We start from the raw sequence: 18,423 nt of genomic DNA on the forward strand, positions 1-18,423 counted from the left end.
AGAGCCCGATGTGGGGCTCTGATCCCAGGACCCTGAGACTATGACCTGAGGCTTAACGCACTGAGCCACCCAGGTGTCCCCCCAGGTGACTCTATTAGACAGCTTGGCTGAAAACCAGTACTCGCTACTCTGAGCTGAAGAGTTGACAGCCATGGACTGGTTCAGAGGACAGAGGTTAGAAATGATGCTTTTCATCCATTCATGTGAGATTTTACATTTTCCGGATTTGCTTTCACAATAACGCCTTGTGTGGCTCCCACAGCAGCTCTATAAAGCAGAAAGGGCATAAACAGTTATACCCATTTTAGGGATCAAGAAATGGAGGCTCAGTGAGATTGACTCGCTCGATGTCACACGGGCAGTCACGGAGCTGGTAGCAGAATTATACCTCTTACTCTCTTCCCTGTTCAACTCTTAGAAAATCTGTACACGTGAATCTCAGTGAGAAACAAGGGGGCCTCTTTCCAACGGGGGCAAAGCATCCTTTAGTCAAGGCTTTCCGGGTGTCTGTGATCAGCTTAATAGTAAAGAAGTGGTGTCTCACTTTATTTTTTTTTAGGACTTTTGTTTGTATGTTTGTTTATCTGGGGGGTGGTGCATGCGTGCAGGCTCGAGTGGGAGGGGAGGAGCAGAGGGAGAGGGATAAGGAGACTCCACACTGAGCGGGAAGAAGTAGCCGGACAAAGGGCTCCATCCGAGGACCCTGAGATCCCGACCTGAGCCAAAATCAGACACTCAACTGAGCCACCCCGGGCGCCCCCAAGAAATGTTGTTTCAATTTCGACTGGGGGAAACTGAGGCACGGTGGTGACGAAGAATGGTAGCCAGAGTACAGTAAGGAAAGATGCAGGGTCTCTGACTCCCACCCAGCCCCCTCTTCCTAATATTATTCTCAGGATGCGGTTTGATAGGAAGCGAAGGAGTGGTGGTTGCCATGGTAACCGCATTCTTATCAATACCCGTGCACATGAGATTAGCTCGGTGGCCAGTCACCCCACGCCCTGATACCGGGGTCAGAGAAAAAGTAATCCATTCGTCTGGTGCTGAAGTCTGCTCTGGAAGGATGTAGGTCAACCGGGCCTACCCCCCATCCAGACGAGACCAGGATAGCAGCTGCCTCCTGGGGGATGGATGGGATTTGCCCTGAGAGAGACCAAGTAGCAAAGGCCTTTCCCTCCAATGATGGAGGATGCCCTCTTCTGGGCCCCACAGCCCCTGCCTCCCTATCCAGTCTCCGCCCCTCTCCCTCTGCGTTCAGCTGGTAGATCCTGACAATTCTTGTTTGGCTGCTTTGCCCCACTGGACCATGAACCGCTCTGGGGAGTAAGCCCACATGGAGGACCTGTCTATAGCCCCCCAAATCCCCCAATCCCCCCACCCCCCCACCGCCGGGCACCAGGCACAAAGTTGAACTATTGTTACTTCCAACAGTATGGGTTAGTTGAACTATTGTTACTTCCAACAGTATGGGTTTGTTGAATTAAGCCACCTTTTGTCTCTTTGTTGGGGGCACGGAGAGGAAGTGGTGGTGGGATTCCTAGTAGGGTGTGAGGGGCTTACCAGCCTCTGGGGCCCTCCTGCTGCTAGGGCTGTGCAAGGTGGGCTCGGGGAGGGGACCTCGTTCTACCGTCGCTGGGTCCTGGCTCCTCCCCCGGCCTCCACTGTTAGTCTTCCCTTTCTCCTCCTCTTCTGGTAGCTGGGGTTTCTCAGAGAAGCTTTCCCCGCCCACCCTGTCAAGTAGCCCTGGCAGTCCCTCGCAGTTCTACTACATCCTCTTTCCTTTTCCTTGCTGTTTGTCTGCCCTGACCCATCCCCACCCAGTTAGAACATAAGACCCATCCTGGCAGACCCCGTCTAGCTCACTTTTATACCCCTGAGGTCTAGCATACAGCAGGCACAAAGTGAATGCTCAAGAAATGTTGAATGAATGAATGAATGGATGAAACCTAGATCAGCAACTAGGATACTCCAATTCTGGTGCCGCCTTGCTGTGTGTCCCTGAACAGATTGCTTACCGTCTCTGTGCCTCAAGTTTCTTTGTCCGAAGAAGAGGATTCTACTCGGCCCTGTTAGCATCCTATGTGTCTGAATGGATTATGACAACTTGGAAGATGGGAGCTCGGCCTTGTGCTGTGTCATATACCCCCCATGACAACCTACACAGGGCTTCACACATAGTGAGGCTTCAGATTATCTCCTGAAGCAAAGAGAGAAGCGAATGTGCTTTGAAAAATTAAAAGCGTATCCATGAGCCATTCCTGATGTTCACAAGTATCCATGTCTCCTGCTGGGCAAGGCACAGGCTGATTGTCAGGTTCTGGAGGTTATTAAACCATCTTAAAACCTTTCTAGAACAGGAATAAACACAAGGGCATTTATTCTTAGTAAGTTTCAGAGAAACCGCAAGGGAAAGGTGGGTCCCACAGGCCTGTACTCTTCTACGTTTCTTCTTTCCCGTTCATGTTGCTCAGTGGGACGTGGCTCAGTGCGGGCCTCACCTGCTTGGCCTCCATCTGCACCCCAACTCTTCCTGGCTGGAAGCAAGCAGCCCAAGGGCAAGCTGTCCCCAGGCCTGGGCAGAAACACTCCCCGTGGTGGTGATGACCACTGGCATTTTGGAGGCTCGCTGTGGGCCAGCACTTTCCATGTGTTTTTACCCCCGTGGAGTCTTCACTGCCAACCGCAGGAGGCAGGCACCGTCATTATCCCTGTTTTATAGGTGAGGAAACAGGTCCGGAGAGGTGACATCCCAGAGCGAAACAGTGAGTAATAGCAGCAGGAGAAGAAGTGGGTGTGGGTGCCTCTGCAAGGAGTGTGGGTAACCGGCCGCTACCCCCTTCTACAGCAGGTGCGGGAGCTGGCGGGGAAGTGGCAGAGCAGGGCCAGCTCTGAGGGTGGGGTGAGATCCTGGTCAGAGCTGAAACCCATCCTTCCGGATCATTGCAGGGAGTGTCGAGGCAGAGAAAAAGCACTTGTTCCTTCAACTCCGAGCCATCATCAACTAGACGGCCTTTTGCCTAGAAAGCCCTTGGCCCTTCCGCTCACGCCCCCTCTCCCGCTGGCCTCACAGGCCATTAGAGGCACGCTCATGAAATTCCAACTGTCGCAAGACGATGACCATTCTATGCCAGGGGGGAAAAGGGAGCTCGAGTCCCCTTCCCCCACCCCCTAAATACAATCACATCTTTTCCCTGCTGACAAAAATACATCATTTCTCTCAGGGGATCCTGTCCATGCCATGTCTATTGTGGCATCTTCTCCACTAGGGGGCGCCTCTGTGGCTATTAATTGGGAATCTAAATTCTCAGGGGATGCCAGGGGGCAGAGGGTGGGGAGAACCCCAACCGCCACCGCAACCCCATCCCACCCCCAAGGGCCAGGATAAATACTCCTTTTTTATTGTTTCTGTTTCACTTGTAATTCCATTTGCCCTTGAAGAAAGCTACCAGTTGGCGATTCTCTATAGGAACCTTGCTCAATTGTTTTAGATCAGATTTGAAACTTGACTTTGGGCCCGTGGTTTCCAAACTTGATGCTCATGGAAATCATCTGGGGAGCTTTAAAAAAAAAAACAAAAAAAAACCCGATGCTTACTTAGTTCACACCCCAAACCAGCACGTCTGAGGGTGGGAGCCAGACACCCATATGTTTTTTTCTTAAAGATCCCAGGAGAGGGGCGCCTGGGTGGCTCAGTGGGTTAAAGCCTCTGCCTTCAGCTCAGGGCCTGGGATCGAGCCCTGTATCAGGCTGTCTGCTCAGTGGCGAGCCTGCTTCCCCCTCTCTCTCCCTGCCTGCCTCTCTACTTGCTTGTGATGTCTGTCAAATAAATAAATAAAATCTTTAAAAAAAAAAAAAAAAGAAGATCCCAGGAGATTCCAGTTTGGGGGAGTGTGGGGAAGCACTACCTTCGGCCTGTCTGATTTCCAACCCACAAATGCCTGCTCTCAATCACAGCAGGGACTAGTGACCTTGGCCATGGGCTCAGCTTACCCAGTCTCTAGGCCATCTTGGTTTAAGACTTGAGAACCTAAAGGGCCTCTCACCACTTAATGTGATCTTCAAAGTCAGGCACTGACCTTGGGGCCCAGTCCTGATCATTGCAGTTTTTGCCCTGATTCATTCCATCTTCCACACAGGTTCTGGCCGTTGAACTGGAACAACAGTCACATTTGCGGTGCACTCATAATGGGTGGCTTGGTACATACAAAATCCCATTTAAGTGTCATAACTCATTTTGCAGCTGATATGGGTTAAATAACTTTCCCAAAGTCCTACAGGCAGTGAGCGAGCAGAACAGGGTTTTCCCAGGTGCTCACAGACCAGAGGGCCTCCTCTCTTCATGGCCGTGCAGTGGGTTGCCTCCCCTCCTCATAATCCTGGTGACTGATGCTCTCGGGTGCCCCACTCTTCCCTTCTGTGTTAGTTTCCCAGAGCTGCTGCAACAGAGTCCCACAGACCGGGTGGCTTAAACAAACAGAGGTTTTTTTCTCTTCCTGTTCTGGGGCTGGAAATCCAGAAGTAAGGCGTCGACAGAACTGCTTCCTTCTGGAGGCTCTTGGGGACAATCCTTCCGTGTCTCTCTTCCAGCTTCTAGTGGTTGCGGGCAACCCATGGCATTCTTTAGCTTGGAGATACATCACTCCAGTGTTGTCTCTGTCTTACACAGTCTTCTTCCCTGTGTGTCTCTCTGTGTCTCCACATGGCCTTCTTATAAGGACACAGGTCATTGGATTAGGGCCTACCTAATCTACTATGGCTTCAGCTTCACTAATTACCCTATTTCCAAGTGAGGTTACATTCTGATGTTCTCCATGGACATGGATTTGGGGGCACGGGGGACACTCTTCAACTCAGTATACCCTCCCATTCCAGAGACCCAAATTCGGTCTCGACCCTGTGACCAGGGTCTGCCACTTGCTGACTAGCTGGGATGCTGATGACCTTGTGTCCCCGTTAGATTCTCCTGGGCTCACCCAGTCAGCTGCAGCCAGTTCCGGCTCCGCCCACTTCTACCAGCTTGGCCCGGATCCTGGTCCCTCCCAGTGTTCTCCGTCTACTGAATGTATACCCCAAAGGCCCGCGGTTAGTGATCTTGCAGCTGTACAGTTGGAAACACCCTGAGGGCAGGACCCACGTCCCTCAAGCTGTACGGTGGTCGGAGGCCAACCCAGACACACCTGCTTGTTAACCAAGGAGAAGTTCTCCCTGAAGCCCCTGACTTCCCCCACCCCCTCAGTCTTACTATTCAGCTCTGAGGTCAACTGCTTTTTCTTTTTCTTTGCTTTCTTCACAGGAAATGGGTATATTGAAGGTAAAGAGCTAGAAAACTTTTTCCAAGAGCTGGAGAAAGCAAGAAAAGGCTCTGGCATGGTAAGCCCAGTACTCTGTCAAACTGTTTGGTTTTTTCTATCAACCTGATCGTGGCTTAGGTCAGCATTGTCTGTCCCAAATTCTGTATATCCTAAGCCATCCTGACATCTCTGGTCTTGACCTTCCAAGTTTTTCTTTCATTTGTAAGAATTTTTTAAAAATTGGAATAATCCCTTAAAAAGAGAACCTTCCTGCAATACCTTTGGGTGTCTGGGATTGAGGGGTGCTCGTGAATGGATACCAGGGTTACTGAACCCCCCAAAACTGCAAAGTTTGTGTCTGTGTATATGTGTACAAAACACTTTTATTTTCCTAAGGAATAGTCCAGAGCCTGTCTAAGATTCTCAGGGGGGTCATGACTCGATTGGATGCCTCAGGAGTTTCAAGTGTCTTTGTTCGAGACCAGAGTTTCTCAGCCTCAGCTCTATGGACAGCGCTGGATAATTCTTTGTCGTGGGGAGGTGGAGGGGGGGCTGTCCTGTGATTGTAGGATATATAGCACCGTCGCTGGCTCTCCCCATGAGATACCAGAAGCATCCCCTTCCAGGTGTAGCAATCAAAAATGTCTCGAGAAATTACCAAGGGTCCCATGTGGGAGACACAGAATAATCCCCATCGAGAACCACTGTTCTAGACCAACAGAGTCTGGAATCCTCAGCAAGGACCTAGAGGGAAACTTGGTTGCTCCAAACCAGCATCTGAACCAGAGAGTACGGCCTGGCCTCGTTCATGGAGGTGTCAGTCCGCCTTTCTAAGCCTGCCTGTAGCGACTCCAAATCACGTCCCACCCCTTCACGGCAGGGTCACTGTGGGGCCTGTAGTCACAAGCTTACACTATTAAATTCGTGAAAGCCTTGGGAGGACTGTCTGAAATACCGAAAAGCTGAGGTAATTGGACCTAGTTTATTACGATCCCCGCGTCTGGTTCTCAGATATACACAGTCAGACCCGTCACCTCCCCCAGCTCCCGCTGGTCCCTTGGGGGTCTCCCCACTCTCTCCTGCTACGTGTCTGTTGGCCGATCCCCTGCCTCTTAGCAAGTCTCCATGGGGCAGTCTGGGAGACGAGCAGCAAATCCACCAGTGAGCTCCTGGTCCAGAGCCCGGCAGAGCGCCCCAGCCAGAAGGAGGTCCAGCCATGGGCTTAGGCGACGGCAGTGATTCATGGGTTTATCAACTGTTCCCCCATCACCCCTCATTACTAGGATAATGAAGCCTGCATCCCAGAAATCCCAGGCATCAAAACTGATTCTGGGATCAGTGCTTCTAGTCTGAAATCTTAGTCACTCCCCTCCTCAGATGGCTTCAGGGGTGAATCTCAAGTCTGTCAACAACATCTCAACTGACAGCCTCCGCGACTCGTGTTCAGAGCAGCTGTTACAGGGCAGAAGGAATAGTAGCCTTGGAAGCGGGAGCCACAAGTTCCAATTCTAGCTACACCAGCTGGTGACCTCGGGAGAAGACACGGCACCCCAGCCTGCACTGGTGTGTAGGATGGACAGACAACTCACCCCACCGGGGCTTCTGTGAAAACTAAATCAGCTCACCCCATCTGGGATCCAGGCCTAGGAGCATTCCGTGCACACTTGAACATATAAGGCAGGAAATATTGATGAATAAATCCAGGCAAATTGAAACCACTTCCCAGGTAGAAAGAACAGACTCTAACCTGAAGAACGCGTAGAATTCTCCAGGGCCTGATCCGAGGAAGCACCCAACCCCCCCAGAAGTCATCAGAGAAGGCAAGAGACGCCATCAGCTGCGCAAGTAGACTGCCCATCGGTGAGGGTTAAGGAAGACCGTGTTCATACACGGAACTATTCAGCCACACCCAAAACAGGCTAAGATTGGAGAATTTCAGAGAACCTTAGATTTACGGTGGGCAGTGATGGGCCAAAGGAGCTTTTGAAGTTCTCTGGCTTTGGAGTAGTCACAATAATCTCACAGATGATTGAAATTACCCCTCAGCTATATGAAGACTTTCTCCTCACCTTCCTCCTGGCTTAAAATCAGAGTGAAAAATACCATGAATTCCCTTTAGACCTGAGAGAAGAAAATGCATGATTTACCTTGCTCTGGGGTAGTGCTAGTTTCCTCCTGGAATAAGTTGGCTTGTATGAGAAGCTGCCTTGGTAAAATGTTGGGGCCTCAGTTCTCGCATCTGAGTGATGGGAATAAGTCCTCGCCCTTCTGACAAAGCTATGGTTTAATCCTGTCTCAAAGGCAGAGGGGCGTGTTTGATTGCATGAATTACACGGGACAGGGGTGTGTGTCCCCATGTGACCGAGCCTCAGAGGAGAGATCGCTTGGACTTGGAGGGATCTCGGGAAGGAGATGAGTGGGGCCCTGACCAGTCAGAGCGTCGGCCAGGCCCGGTTCCAGGCCTGCAGATCTGGGGCGTAGAATGTTCCGTGCCACTGCCACACCAAGCAGGTGAGAGATCTGTGGTTCCCGTGGGGCCTGGCAGCACAGTCAGCCCCCTCTGTTTTTCCCCAGATGTCAAAGAGTGACAACTTTGGGGAGAAGATGAAGGAGTTCATGCAGAAGTATGACAAGAACTCCGACGGCAAAATCGAGATGGCAGAGGTGAGTCCTACATCCTGGCTAAGAGCTATGGGGGAGGGGGGTTCCCGTCACCTCCACTCTGCCAAGCACAAGTGTCCTTCTAAGCTTCTAAAAGAGGGGAAGGTGGTCTGGAAGCCCCCACCCCACCTCCGGCACTTAGGCTGATCAACGAGGACAGGCAGGACTTTTTCTGAGCCTCACAAGGAAAGAAGACAGGGAGGGAGACCTTTCATGCTCTCACGGTCCCAGCAGCTACTGCGAATGGGTGAGGAGCCCAGCTTGAGAGAGGAAGGAGCAGGACCACTGGAGAACAGGAGAGTTCATGCCCGCCAAAAGGCATCCCAAGGCAATAGTTTTAATTACTTAATTAATTTTAAAACACATAATTTACATATATAACACATATCATTTATATATTATATATACACACATACATTTGCATAAATACATATTGCTAAAACAAATTGAGGCATATTAAAAATTTTAAGAGTGTATTTGAGCAAAAATTGATTCAAATGGGGCAGTGCCAAACCACAAGCGATCAGAAACACTCCCCCAACAGTACCAGGGAAGGACTCTTATAGAGAAGAGGTGGGAACAGAGCAAGGAAGGTATCTGATTGGCTGTCGCTTAAGTGGTTGTATTATTTGGGAACCCCTCCTGGGCTGTTGTGACTGGTTTCCATTTGGGTTTGTTCACATAGGCTCCTAAGGCATTAAGGTCACCTAAGTTTAATGGCTTCCTTGTCTAATTAAACAACTTACGTATCCACACATATCCATACATACATTCCTATACATACGCGTGCGCGTGCCGCCAGCCATCAGTTCATAATGTGTGGTCTAAGGCTCAGGAAAAATGATGGCAGCGCAGGAAAGAGGACATAGCTCCTCCCAGGGTGGGTTGGGTGGGATGCTGCCTTAGGTCAGTGCCCCGGAAGCGAAGACTGAGAAAGGACTCAAGTGGATAGGATTCATTGAGAGAGAACTCTCGAAAGAAGGGAAGCGTGCAGCAGGAAAAGGCAAAGGAAGGAGGTAAGGAAGGACGTGGTGTCCGATGGAGCTGGGTCTTGACCTGATCTCACAGGGAGCTCTGGAATGAGGATTGCTCCAGAGGTGGTCTCCTCGTGGGGCAAGGGATGGGGTGGTCCTTTGTACCCCCCCCCCCCCCCCCGTTCAGTCGGTCCTTGGATACAGGCTGCCCCCTCCAGGTCGGGGAGGTGGAGGTGGGTGCCTGAAGCAGTGGTGGTTTGTTGGAGGGCAGCTCTGATGCAGGCAGCAGCTCTGAGCCATTAGCAGGTGTTCATCACGGCATGAGGGTTGGCCCACCAGCCTAGCTAAGGGGGATTTGGGAAGGGCACCAAGAGCATAGATGTCTAAGCTGCAAGTCTCAGAAAATCCTGACTCAAGTGGGCTTAAACCGGGGGTCACCAGACTTTTTTCTGGAAAGATCCAGATTATGGTACATGTTTTAGGATTTTTAGGCCATATCATTTCTGTCACAATTCTTCCAACTCTGCCACTGTGGCAGAAAAGCAGCCATAGACAGTATGTAAATGAATGGGCATGGCCATGTTCCAAGACAAGTTCATTTATAGAAACAGGCATTGGGCCAGACTTGGCTCAGGGGCCATTGTTTACCTACTCCTGGCTTAAACCATGAGAGCCTCCTAGTGAGACAAGCGCTAGGAGAAGGAATGGCTCTAGATGAAGGAAGCCAAGTCCCCAGCTCTGCTTCTCTGCACTTCTCTGCCCCCCAAAACACCTTCATCTTCAGGCTGGCCTGCTGCTCCAGCCATCGCATCTGCAAGCACCCACATCTGGATGCAGAAAGGATCCCTCTCATTTGGCTCCTTCTGGGAGCGAGGAAAGCTTTGCAGGGAGTACTTTTAGCAGACCTCCCCTCACATCCCATTGGCCAGAACTAGGTCACATGCCTGCTCATAAGCCAATCCCTGGCAAGGAAATTAGCACATTTACCTGACTCAGACCAATCAGGATTTGGGAGCTGGGAGCAAAATCAAAGGGGCTGAACAAGGGTATTTTTGCATTTTCTGAAAATCAGATTTGTTGAGGTATAATTTATATACAATAAGCTGCACTGATTGGGAGGGCCAAGTTCTGGGAACTTAGATGTTGTGCATAGCCATATAATTACCACCGCGATTAAGATAGAGCATTTCTACCGCCCTTAAAAATCCCAGGCCAATTTGCGAGGGCGTGGATGGAACTAGAGGGTATTATACTTAGTGAAATAAGCCAATCAGAGAAAGATAATTATCATATGATCTCCCTCATATGAGGAATTTGAGAGGCACGGTGGGGGAGTTAGGGGGTAGGAAAAGAATAAATGAAACAGGATGGGATTAGGAGGGCGACAAACCATAAGAGACTCTTAATCTCACAAAACAAACTGTTTTGTGTTGGGGGGAGGGGGGGGAGGGAGAGGGGGGTGGGGTTATGAACATTGGGGAGGGTATGTGCTATGGTGAGTGCTGTGAAGTGTGTAAGCCTGACGATTCACAGACCTGGACCCCTGGGGCTAATAATACATTATATGTTTACTAAAAATTTTTAAAAATAATAATAAATTGTGGTTAAAAAAAAAAAATCCCAGGCCACCACTCATCTCAGATTCGTTTGCCTTCTTTAGAATTTTATACCGCTGGAATCATCTATTAAGTATTCTTTGGGAGACAGGACACTTGCATTTTTTAAAGGGGCTCCACTATCTGTCCCTCTAGCTGTGGTGGTGGGTACCCAGACTCCTCAGAACATCCTTCTTCCCTTTTGAGGGGCTGTCCTCAAAAAGAGCAAAATGTTGCTCCCGCGCTGCCTTGCCACTGGCCATTCACCGCCCTCTGGCAGAGTGGGCTCTGCTCCCTGGCGGGGCCCTCCAGTAACGTCTCTGTGTCTCTCTGTTGCTCTCTGGCCCCCCCGCAGCTGGCACAAATCCTGCCAACGGAAGAGAACTTCCTTTTGTGCTTTCGGCAGCACGTGGGCTCCAGCACCGAGTTCATGGAGGTGAGGCCAAGGCGCTGCCATTCTCCCATGTTCAGGTCAGGCCCACCCCAGTGCCTGGGAGTGGTCCCCCGGGGGGCGATGCTAAACCCTTTAGAGCTCCATGACTCAGAGTGTGGTCCCTGGACCAGCGCCATCTGCATCACTGACATCCTGAGTGGGTGTGAGTAACGCAGAGTCCCTGACCCACTGACTCAGAATCTACATTTCAGCAAGATCCCCATATGGTATGTGCACATCAAAGTGTGCAGAACACGGTGAGAAGTAAATGTGGGAAATGCCGGGTACACACTTATCTCCCCTTTGGGAACTGGTCCATAGTCATTTGCATCTTGCCGTATCTCAGAAATCCTGCAATGAAGAGACCTGTTTCACGTCCTTTGGCTTCCAGAGCTCACGTACTGTGTTCTCAATAACACTGGTGTCCCTTGAGGTCAGGATTCCAAGGAGCATGAGCGGGGAGCATGGATTTCTGTGTCACCCCAAAGCTGGAAAAGCCTGGGGAGAGGTGGAATTTCGGTTTGCAGCATCTTCCAGTACTGACTCTTTTTTTTTTTTTTAATTTATTTGACAGACAGAGATCACAAGTAGGCAGAGGGGCAGGCAGAGAGAGGGGGAAGCAGGCTCCCCGCTGAGCAGAGAGCCCTACTTGGGGCTCGATCCCAGGACTCTGGGATTATGACCTGAGCTGAAGGCAGAGGCTCTAACCCACTGAGCCACCCAGTGGAAAAACCCCTTCCAGTTCTGATTCTTCACTGTGGTATACACATCAGTGCCCCCCCCCCTTAAAAGAGATCTTTGCAAAAGAAACTCTTTGAAATCCTCGAGTGAAGCAGACCACCCAAACTCAATTTTTTTTGAGTAATATTGAACCAATAGAAGCAGCCAGGTGAAATCGCTGATATTTGACCATTTTTGATTTATTAAAAATTGGAAATTCCATATGATTCAACCAAATACATGACTAATCCTGATACCTGGCAAACTGATGATTATTTCTTGGTATTTTTCTGGACTCTGCACCCTAGCTGTTCAAGATATGTGTCCCCCAGAGGGAAACTTAACCAATACCCCACACACACTGCCTACTAAGAGAATGACTGGCCTTCAACTTGACTTTCCTCGTGTTAAATCCATGTCCAGACACCGGTAATCCCCTCTCCGTGATTTACTGCCTAAAACTAATGGAGAGTTAACCCAGAAACCCACACGGCATGGAGTTCCCCACATGGGTAGAAAATTGGTTAGAAAGAACCAATTCTCAGGGCAGAAAAGTCATTTTTTAAGTGGCAGCTTGCCTAAGCCTCAGATATGGATTTAATTTTATGGTGCCTTCAAGGATTTTCTCCAGGCTTTTCAAGATGGCCAGATTCTGTAAGCTAGTCATTGACATTCTGGATTCTGTTCTTAGTCCTTCTCTTGCCTGTCTTTTGGTGGGGTGGAAAGTCTGCATCTCCTTGCCAGAGTGCTGCTTTTGTGAGAGTCCATTTTTCTGTCTGTAGAAAAGGGAGCCTTATGCCTGATGGTTCCTTCCCTGATGGGGAGGGAGGCAGCCAAAAATTGGATGATGAATAGTCTGTGGGGGTGAGGGGAGCTGGAAATACTTAAAGAGAAGCAAAAAAGACCTTTCTCTCTGTGTGTCCCCCTCTCTCAAAGGCGTTAGTGGTTTCTCTCCGTGTCGTTGATATGATTCCATATTCTTACCTGTCTTCATCCTTTAACCCGAGTTTCCCGGGGACCCCACCATCCCGCAGCGCCACCCCCCTGGGCTTGGCCGCTTGTTCCATTTTCATCAGCTGGAAACAGGAATTGGTCCCTGGGCCGCCTTGAAAGGCTAGCGCGGGCAGAGAGCTCCGTCCCACTGCTAAGCACAACATTGTAATTTCTAATTTTAGTGACGCCTCAGGATTTCTTTGAGATTTCACAAAGCCCAGGTCCCTTGAACTCTTTTCCTTGAATGGGAAGAGAATGACCCACTCACTGATGGAGGAGCACAAAGCACTGGCGGGAAGAGAAGTGAACGGGGAGAGCTTGGGGAGGAGGCGGGGCCAGGAGGGAAGGAAAGTCAGAACAGCCGAGGATCTTCGCGCCCCACCCCCAACCCCGCCAAAAAAAAAAAAAAAAAAAAGCAAAAAGCAAAGCGATGCTTTGCTCTGAGTGAGGACTGGGGTGCCTTCAGGTTACCCTCCTTTTTTTTTTTTTCCAAGATTTTATTCATTTGTCAGAGAGAGAGGGCAGGGGGAGGGGCAGAGGGAGAGGGAGACGTAGGCTTCCTGCTGAGCAAGGAGCCTGATGTGGGGCTTGAGCAGGGCTCAACCGACTGAGCCACCCAGGCACCCCCAGGTTACCCTCCTTTTAGGCAACTTTAGCCCCAACTTTTAGGGGCTATCTGCCTATTTTCTCAGTCAAGACTCAGATGAGCTAAACTCTAAGGCACTGGGTACATGCAGGTGGTTGGTGACGTCATATTGAGAAACCTGCTCTTACTGGTTCTTTCTCAAGGGCAGCTTTCTGGGCACAGAAAGGAATATTTGAATGGAACCAAAGCATTTTCCTCGCCAGAGAAAAGACACTTCCCTGATCAAATACCTTCTATCCAAGTTGTCTGTGGCATAAGTCTACTTTTTGCTGGGATTTGCTCAGGTCTCATAACTTTTTAAACAATCAGGCTAAAAAAAAAAAAACTACCAAATTCCCTGAGTCACCACTATCCCATGAGAATTACACAGCCTTGTTTGCTGGGTTATCTGCAAACTCACCCTCCACATAATAAAAGGGAGGCATGGCATAGAGAAGGGAGGGGATGCTGGGGATCCAAATTTGGCAAAATAGTTAGTACCTGCTGAGTCTTAGTAAACCCGGTGTCCCTGGTGTGTGGTGTGCACTTTGGAGGTGAGGGAGAAGAGAGAAAAAGTCAAGGGAAGAAACCTTGAAAGAAAATAGAAGAAATATATTCAGGCACCAGCTTAGATCGAAGATTTGGGGGAAATGGGGCCCTCTGGATTGATCAGGGAGAGGGGTGGTTTCCTTAAAAACACAGAGAAAGAAATGCTTTTTACCACATAGATGGGGAGTAGCCTTGGGACAGTCTAAATGCGCTGACAGCATTACCACGTCCGTTCCCCTTCGGCTGTGGATGCCAGGGGCACCACGATGAAGGGATGGAGGAGGGAGTACAGTGACCGTATCTGACCCTTCCATAAGATTCTTACCCTTGGCCCAGGCCCCTCCCCCCAGACCTTCAGAAGCTTCCTGAGCAGTAAAAGAACATGCTGTAAACCCACAGCAAAAATCGGATCCACCAGATCCTAGTGCTAGAAGTTGCTTGGGTAGCACCTTAGAAAACCATCCCCTGTCCCCAAAAAGAAAACCATAACCGTAGTTACAAAATGATCCAAAAAGAGACCCAGGCCAGTTGAGAGTAGGTAGATATCGTCCCAGGGATTTTTTTTTTTTCCCCTTCTGTGTATGACCTTGGCCAAGACAATTTCCCCATTTCTTCACCTGTGACCCGGAAGGGACTGGGCTAGACCATCTCCACGTCCCCATCCCCCGGTAGTATTCTTGAACATCAAGACCCAACCAGGTCCATTCAAGGGAACTGGAAGGAGGCTTAGAGGTATTGCCGGGTCCTTGCAAATAGGTTGTTGTGTCCGTTGCAGGCTTGGCGGAAGTATGACACAGACAGAAGTGGCTACATTGAAGCCAACGAGCTCAAGGTAGGATGGGCCTTGGGGAGGGCGTGGAAGGCACAGAGAATGGGGCTGAGGCCAGAGTGGTGGTAGGTTTAAGGAACCTGGGGAGGGAGGATCTGTTGAGTGGGAAATATGGGTTTATGGAATGCTCAGGAATTAAGCCCGACTCCGAATCAGTGGACGTGTTCAGGACGGCCACGTGAATGAGTAACAGGGAGCCACGGGGCCAGGGGGAGCTTGGCCACACTCCACTCCTTTGCACATCAGTGCCCGGGACAGGCACCTTCAAGACAATTCCGGCAGATCTGTCCCCCACCTGTGAGTCTACCCCACCATCCCTCTGCAACCAGTGGTGCCCAGGCGCTGCTTAGCCCTGGGTCCTGGGATCCCTAAGGTGCCAGAGCCAGTCCTGCAGCCTCTCCTGGGGGCTGAAGTTGCATCCAGGCCTTCCTGGTCATCCCACAAGCATTAGGGATTAGGGAATCAGGGGGGACGTAAGCCATACAAACGGGAGACCTCAGAAAACAGTGTTGACTGACTGAAGGAGCAAGTAATGAAGGAGGGGCTCACTGTGTCAGGAGCTCTCAAGAGACCTTTTGTGTTCTAGGGATTTCTGTCTGACCTGCTGAAGAAGGCGAACCGGCCTTATGATGAACCCAAGCTGCAGGAATACACCCAAACCATAGTGAGTGGACAGAGGCACGGGGCTGGGGCCCGCCCCACACCAGCGGGATTCGGGGTTTCCAGGGTTCTTTGCTGGCTGAGTCTTCAGGCCCTGGTGAAGTGACTCCCGGTGGCAAAAGGGATGCTGGTCCCTGGCATCACACACCCTCCGTCTGAGATCCTCATTGAGCTAGGAGGAGACGGGAGCATCTGTTTCCATGACAACCTCCCCAGCTCGGGGAGAGGGTGGGCCTTTGCCGCTGGCCAGCCCGGCTCCTGGGGCCCTCACCCCGAGAAGAGGAGAGAGAAGCAGGGACCCATTTAGATCCTGCTGGTCTCTGGCCTCCGGGTGACCTCAGAGGGGGCAGAGCACACCCACCCCTCTCCCTTTCTCTCTAATGCAAGGGGATGGCGGGTCAAGGTCCCCCATGAAAGGTCAAAGCAAATCACCCAGGCACCTCTGTCTGTCCCCAACAGCTACGGATGTTCGACTTGAATGGGGATGGCAAGCTGGGCCTCTCGGAGATGTCCCGGTAAGTGCCCGCGCCCACCCCAGGGTCACTTCTCCCAGGACCTCTGCCTACGGTTCTGTGCCACCCTCCCTGGCTCGAAGACCAGTCGGGGAAGGGGGGAGGGCTGTAAGAAGTGACACGTCGGGTGTCATGAAGCTCAAGACCAAGCTAGAGAGAGTCCCAGCACCTCAGTGTGTCCGCCTCCCTCCGTGCAGACCTTGCCACTAATTCCTCTGTGCTCAGAGACGGTTTCCAGAACCACAGGTGTGGCTTCCACATCCCCCTCTGTCCCATCCAGCCTCTGCCCTGTCTCCTAAGCTCTGCTCTAACGCTTCCTTTCCAGACTCTTGCCTGTACAGGAAAACTTCCTGCTTAAATTTCAGGTAAAAAAGCCTCTGCTTTTCTTCGCTGCCTCCCTTCCCTCATCCCCACGCACTTCATGCTGTTACCCTCCTGTTCGCCCTCCAGCACACACGTGCGCACACGCACATGCACACGCACACACACAGCCCTGTGCCTGCTCACTTGTACACGCATGCATCCACACACATATATGTACACACGCTCCCACGTGCACACAAACACACTCACTCACACATGTGCACGCACGTGCACACGGACATACGCGCCCACTCGTGCACACACAAGCGGTGAGCTAATTTGCATACACACACTGGCATGCACACACGCACGTGCACGCACACACACTCTCCCAGGCTTTTGCTTCTCTCTTTAATACCTCGGGCCTTACAGGGCATGAAGCTGACCTCAGAGGAGTTCAACGCGATCTTCACATTTTACGACAAGGTAAGACGGAGAGAGGTGTGGGACGGAAAAGCAGGGGCCCCGCCAGCAGGGGATCCCCAGCCACCGGCTCTTCTTTGTCCTTTGGGGGAAGGAGGTGCTCAGTATTGCTCCCTTGTTGCCCGCTCATCATCATGCATCGGAGCCAACTATTTTGCTAGGCAGTTGGGAGGGAGAGGACTCCCTCCCCGCCGTCACCCCTTCCTTTGCTGCCCCACCTGGGTGACTCCGGTAGTCTCCCTTATAACCAAAGCCTGGAGGGTAAGCTTTAAATAGCCCCTGTGTTCATCCTGACATCTTAGGGAGTTCGCTAAATGCTTCTGGAACCTCATCTGTATTTTCAATGCAAATGCAAAACACCGGGACACACGTTTGCCCCAGAGTGTCCTGTCCCTGCCTTGGCTGGGGAAGTCAGCAGTTCGGCATTATTTTGACACCGCCGAGTATGAACGCCTTCTGCACAGAGCAGAGGGAAGGTCAGACTCTGCAGGCTCCCTGGGAGGAGCTGGGGGCATCGGAAGACCAGGTCAAGGGTGGTGGGGCCTGATTCTTGAGCTCTGTGTGCCCCTGCTCCCCACTGCCAGGACGGGAGCGGCTACATCGACGAGAATGAGCTGGACGCGCTGCTGAAGGACCTGTATGAGAAGAACAAGAAGGTGAGCCGCTGAGCCCCGAGGCCGAGGGAGCTGGCCTTGGGGCAGGAGAGAGGCTTCTGAGGGAGGGGGGAAGGCCTGCGGGGTGCGTTCGCTCTCCTCTGATCACCCATGACTAGGCAATGGCAGTGTGGTGGCTGTTGTTTGGTTTCTGGATGGATGCTCGGTTGACGTTTCCTTCAATTGCAGTAAAACCCCCTTAGCACAAAGCTTCTTCTCCATTTCTGAGCCTCCCTCAGCAGTACTGAGGACACCCACACTGTAATCACCACCCCGTCCAGAACGGTCTTCCTCTTGCAAACCGAAACCCTGCGCCCAGCAAACAAGAGCTCTCCAGCCCTCCCTCTCCCAGCCCCCAGGCCCCCAGACCCCCACCAGGCCACCATGTCTACAACTTGACTGCTTTCGGCACCTCCTACAAATGGTGGCATCCAGGTCTTGTCTCTGTGACGGACCTACCTCCCTGAGCATAACACCTTCCAGGTTCACCCATGTTGTGGCAGCACCGACATACTTCCTTTTTCAAGGCCGAGTAATATTCCAGGGTTTGTGTCCACCACGTTCTATCTGTTCAGCCATCCCCAGACACTCGGGGTGTCCCCACCTGTTGGCCCTCGGCAGTGTGCGATGATGAGGTGCCGGCAGCCCGACTGATGGCCGCCATCAGAAGAGACTTTCCCCACCAAGAGAGTTGGGAGAACCTCCAGTAATAATATATGTTCACTGAATTTAAATTTACGGGGAAAAAAGGGAGTGATTTGGGAAAGAAGGGGCCAGTGGGAGGTGAAGATATTTCTCCCTCTGCCCCTCCCCCGCCTGTGTGTGCATGTGCGCTCTCTCCCTCTCAAATGAATAGATAAAATTTTGAAAAAAAAAATGCAGAGTCTGGAGGTGGGCAAGAGGCTAAGAGGAGCCACGGAAGCATTTGTTCCCCTCAAAGAAAAGGCAAAAGGCAGGGAACCAAACTATTACTTTGCCTGGTGGTGTTGCTTGAAGGATAGACTGCATGCGGCGGGCTCATCTTGGGGCTGAGGGGGCCGGGGGCAGCAGGGGCACCAGGAGCCTACAGCTGGGCTTAGCAGCCACCTTCCTTCACCTCCTGGGATGCCTTTCTCTAAGCAAATGGTTTTGCTGTTTTCTTT

General features: G+C 51.3%; 1 protein-coding gene across 1 annotated transcript in view; it reads left to right on the plus strand.

Moving 5' to 3' along the window:
* CALB2 (calbindin 2) overlaps nt 1–18,423 on the plus strand; it is a 28,358-nt gene that overhangs the window by 6,516 nt on the left and 3,419 nt on the right. Inside the window, exons 2-10 of the mRNA XM_045988403.1 lie at nt 5,294–5,370; nt 7,866–7,955; nt 10,877–10,957; nt 14,617–14,673; nt 15,257–15,334; nt 15,790–15,845; nt 16,168–16,207; nt 16,578–16,631; nt 17,213–17,284. Of these exons, the coding sequence (XP_045844359.1) occupies nt 5,294–5,370; nt 7,866–7,955; nt 10,877–10,957; nt 14,617–14,673; nt 15,257–15,334; nt 15,790–15,845; nt 16,168–16,207; nt 16,578–16,631; nt 17,213–17,284 (605 nt within the window). The remainder of the gene's footprint in view (nt 1–5,293; nt 5,371–7,865; nt 7,956–10,876; nt 10,958–14,616; nt 14,674–15,256; nt 15,335–15,789; nt 15,846–16,167; nt 16,208–16,577; nt 16,632–17,212; nt 17,285–18,423) is intronic.

Source organism: Meles meles, chromosome 19 (genome assembly GCF_922984935.1).
Source record: "Meles meles chromosome 19, mMelMel3.1 paternal haplotype, whole genome shotgun sequence".
Classification (NCBI taxonomy): Eukaryota; Metazoa; Chordata; class Mammalia; order Carnivora; family Mustelidae; genus Meles; species Meles meles.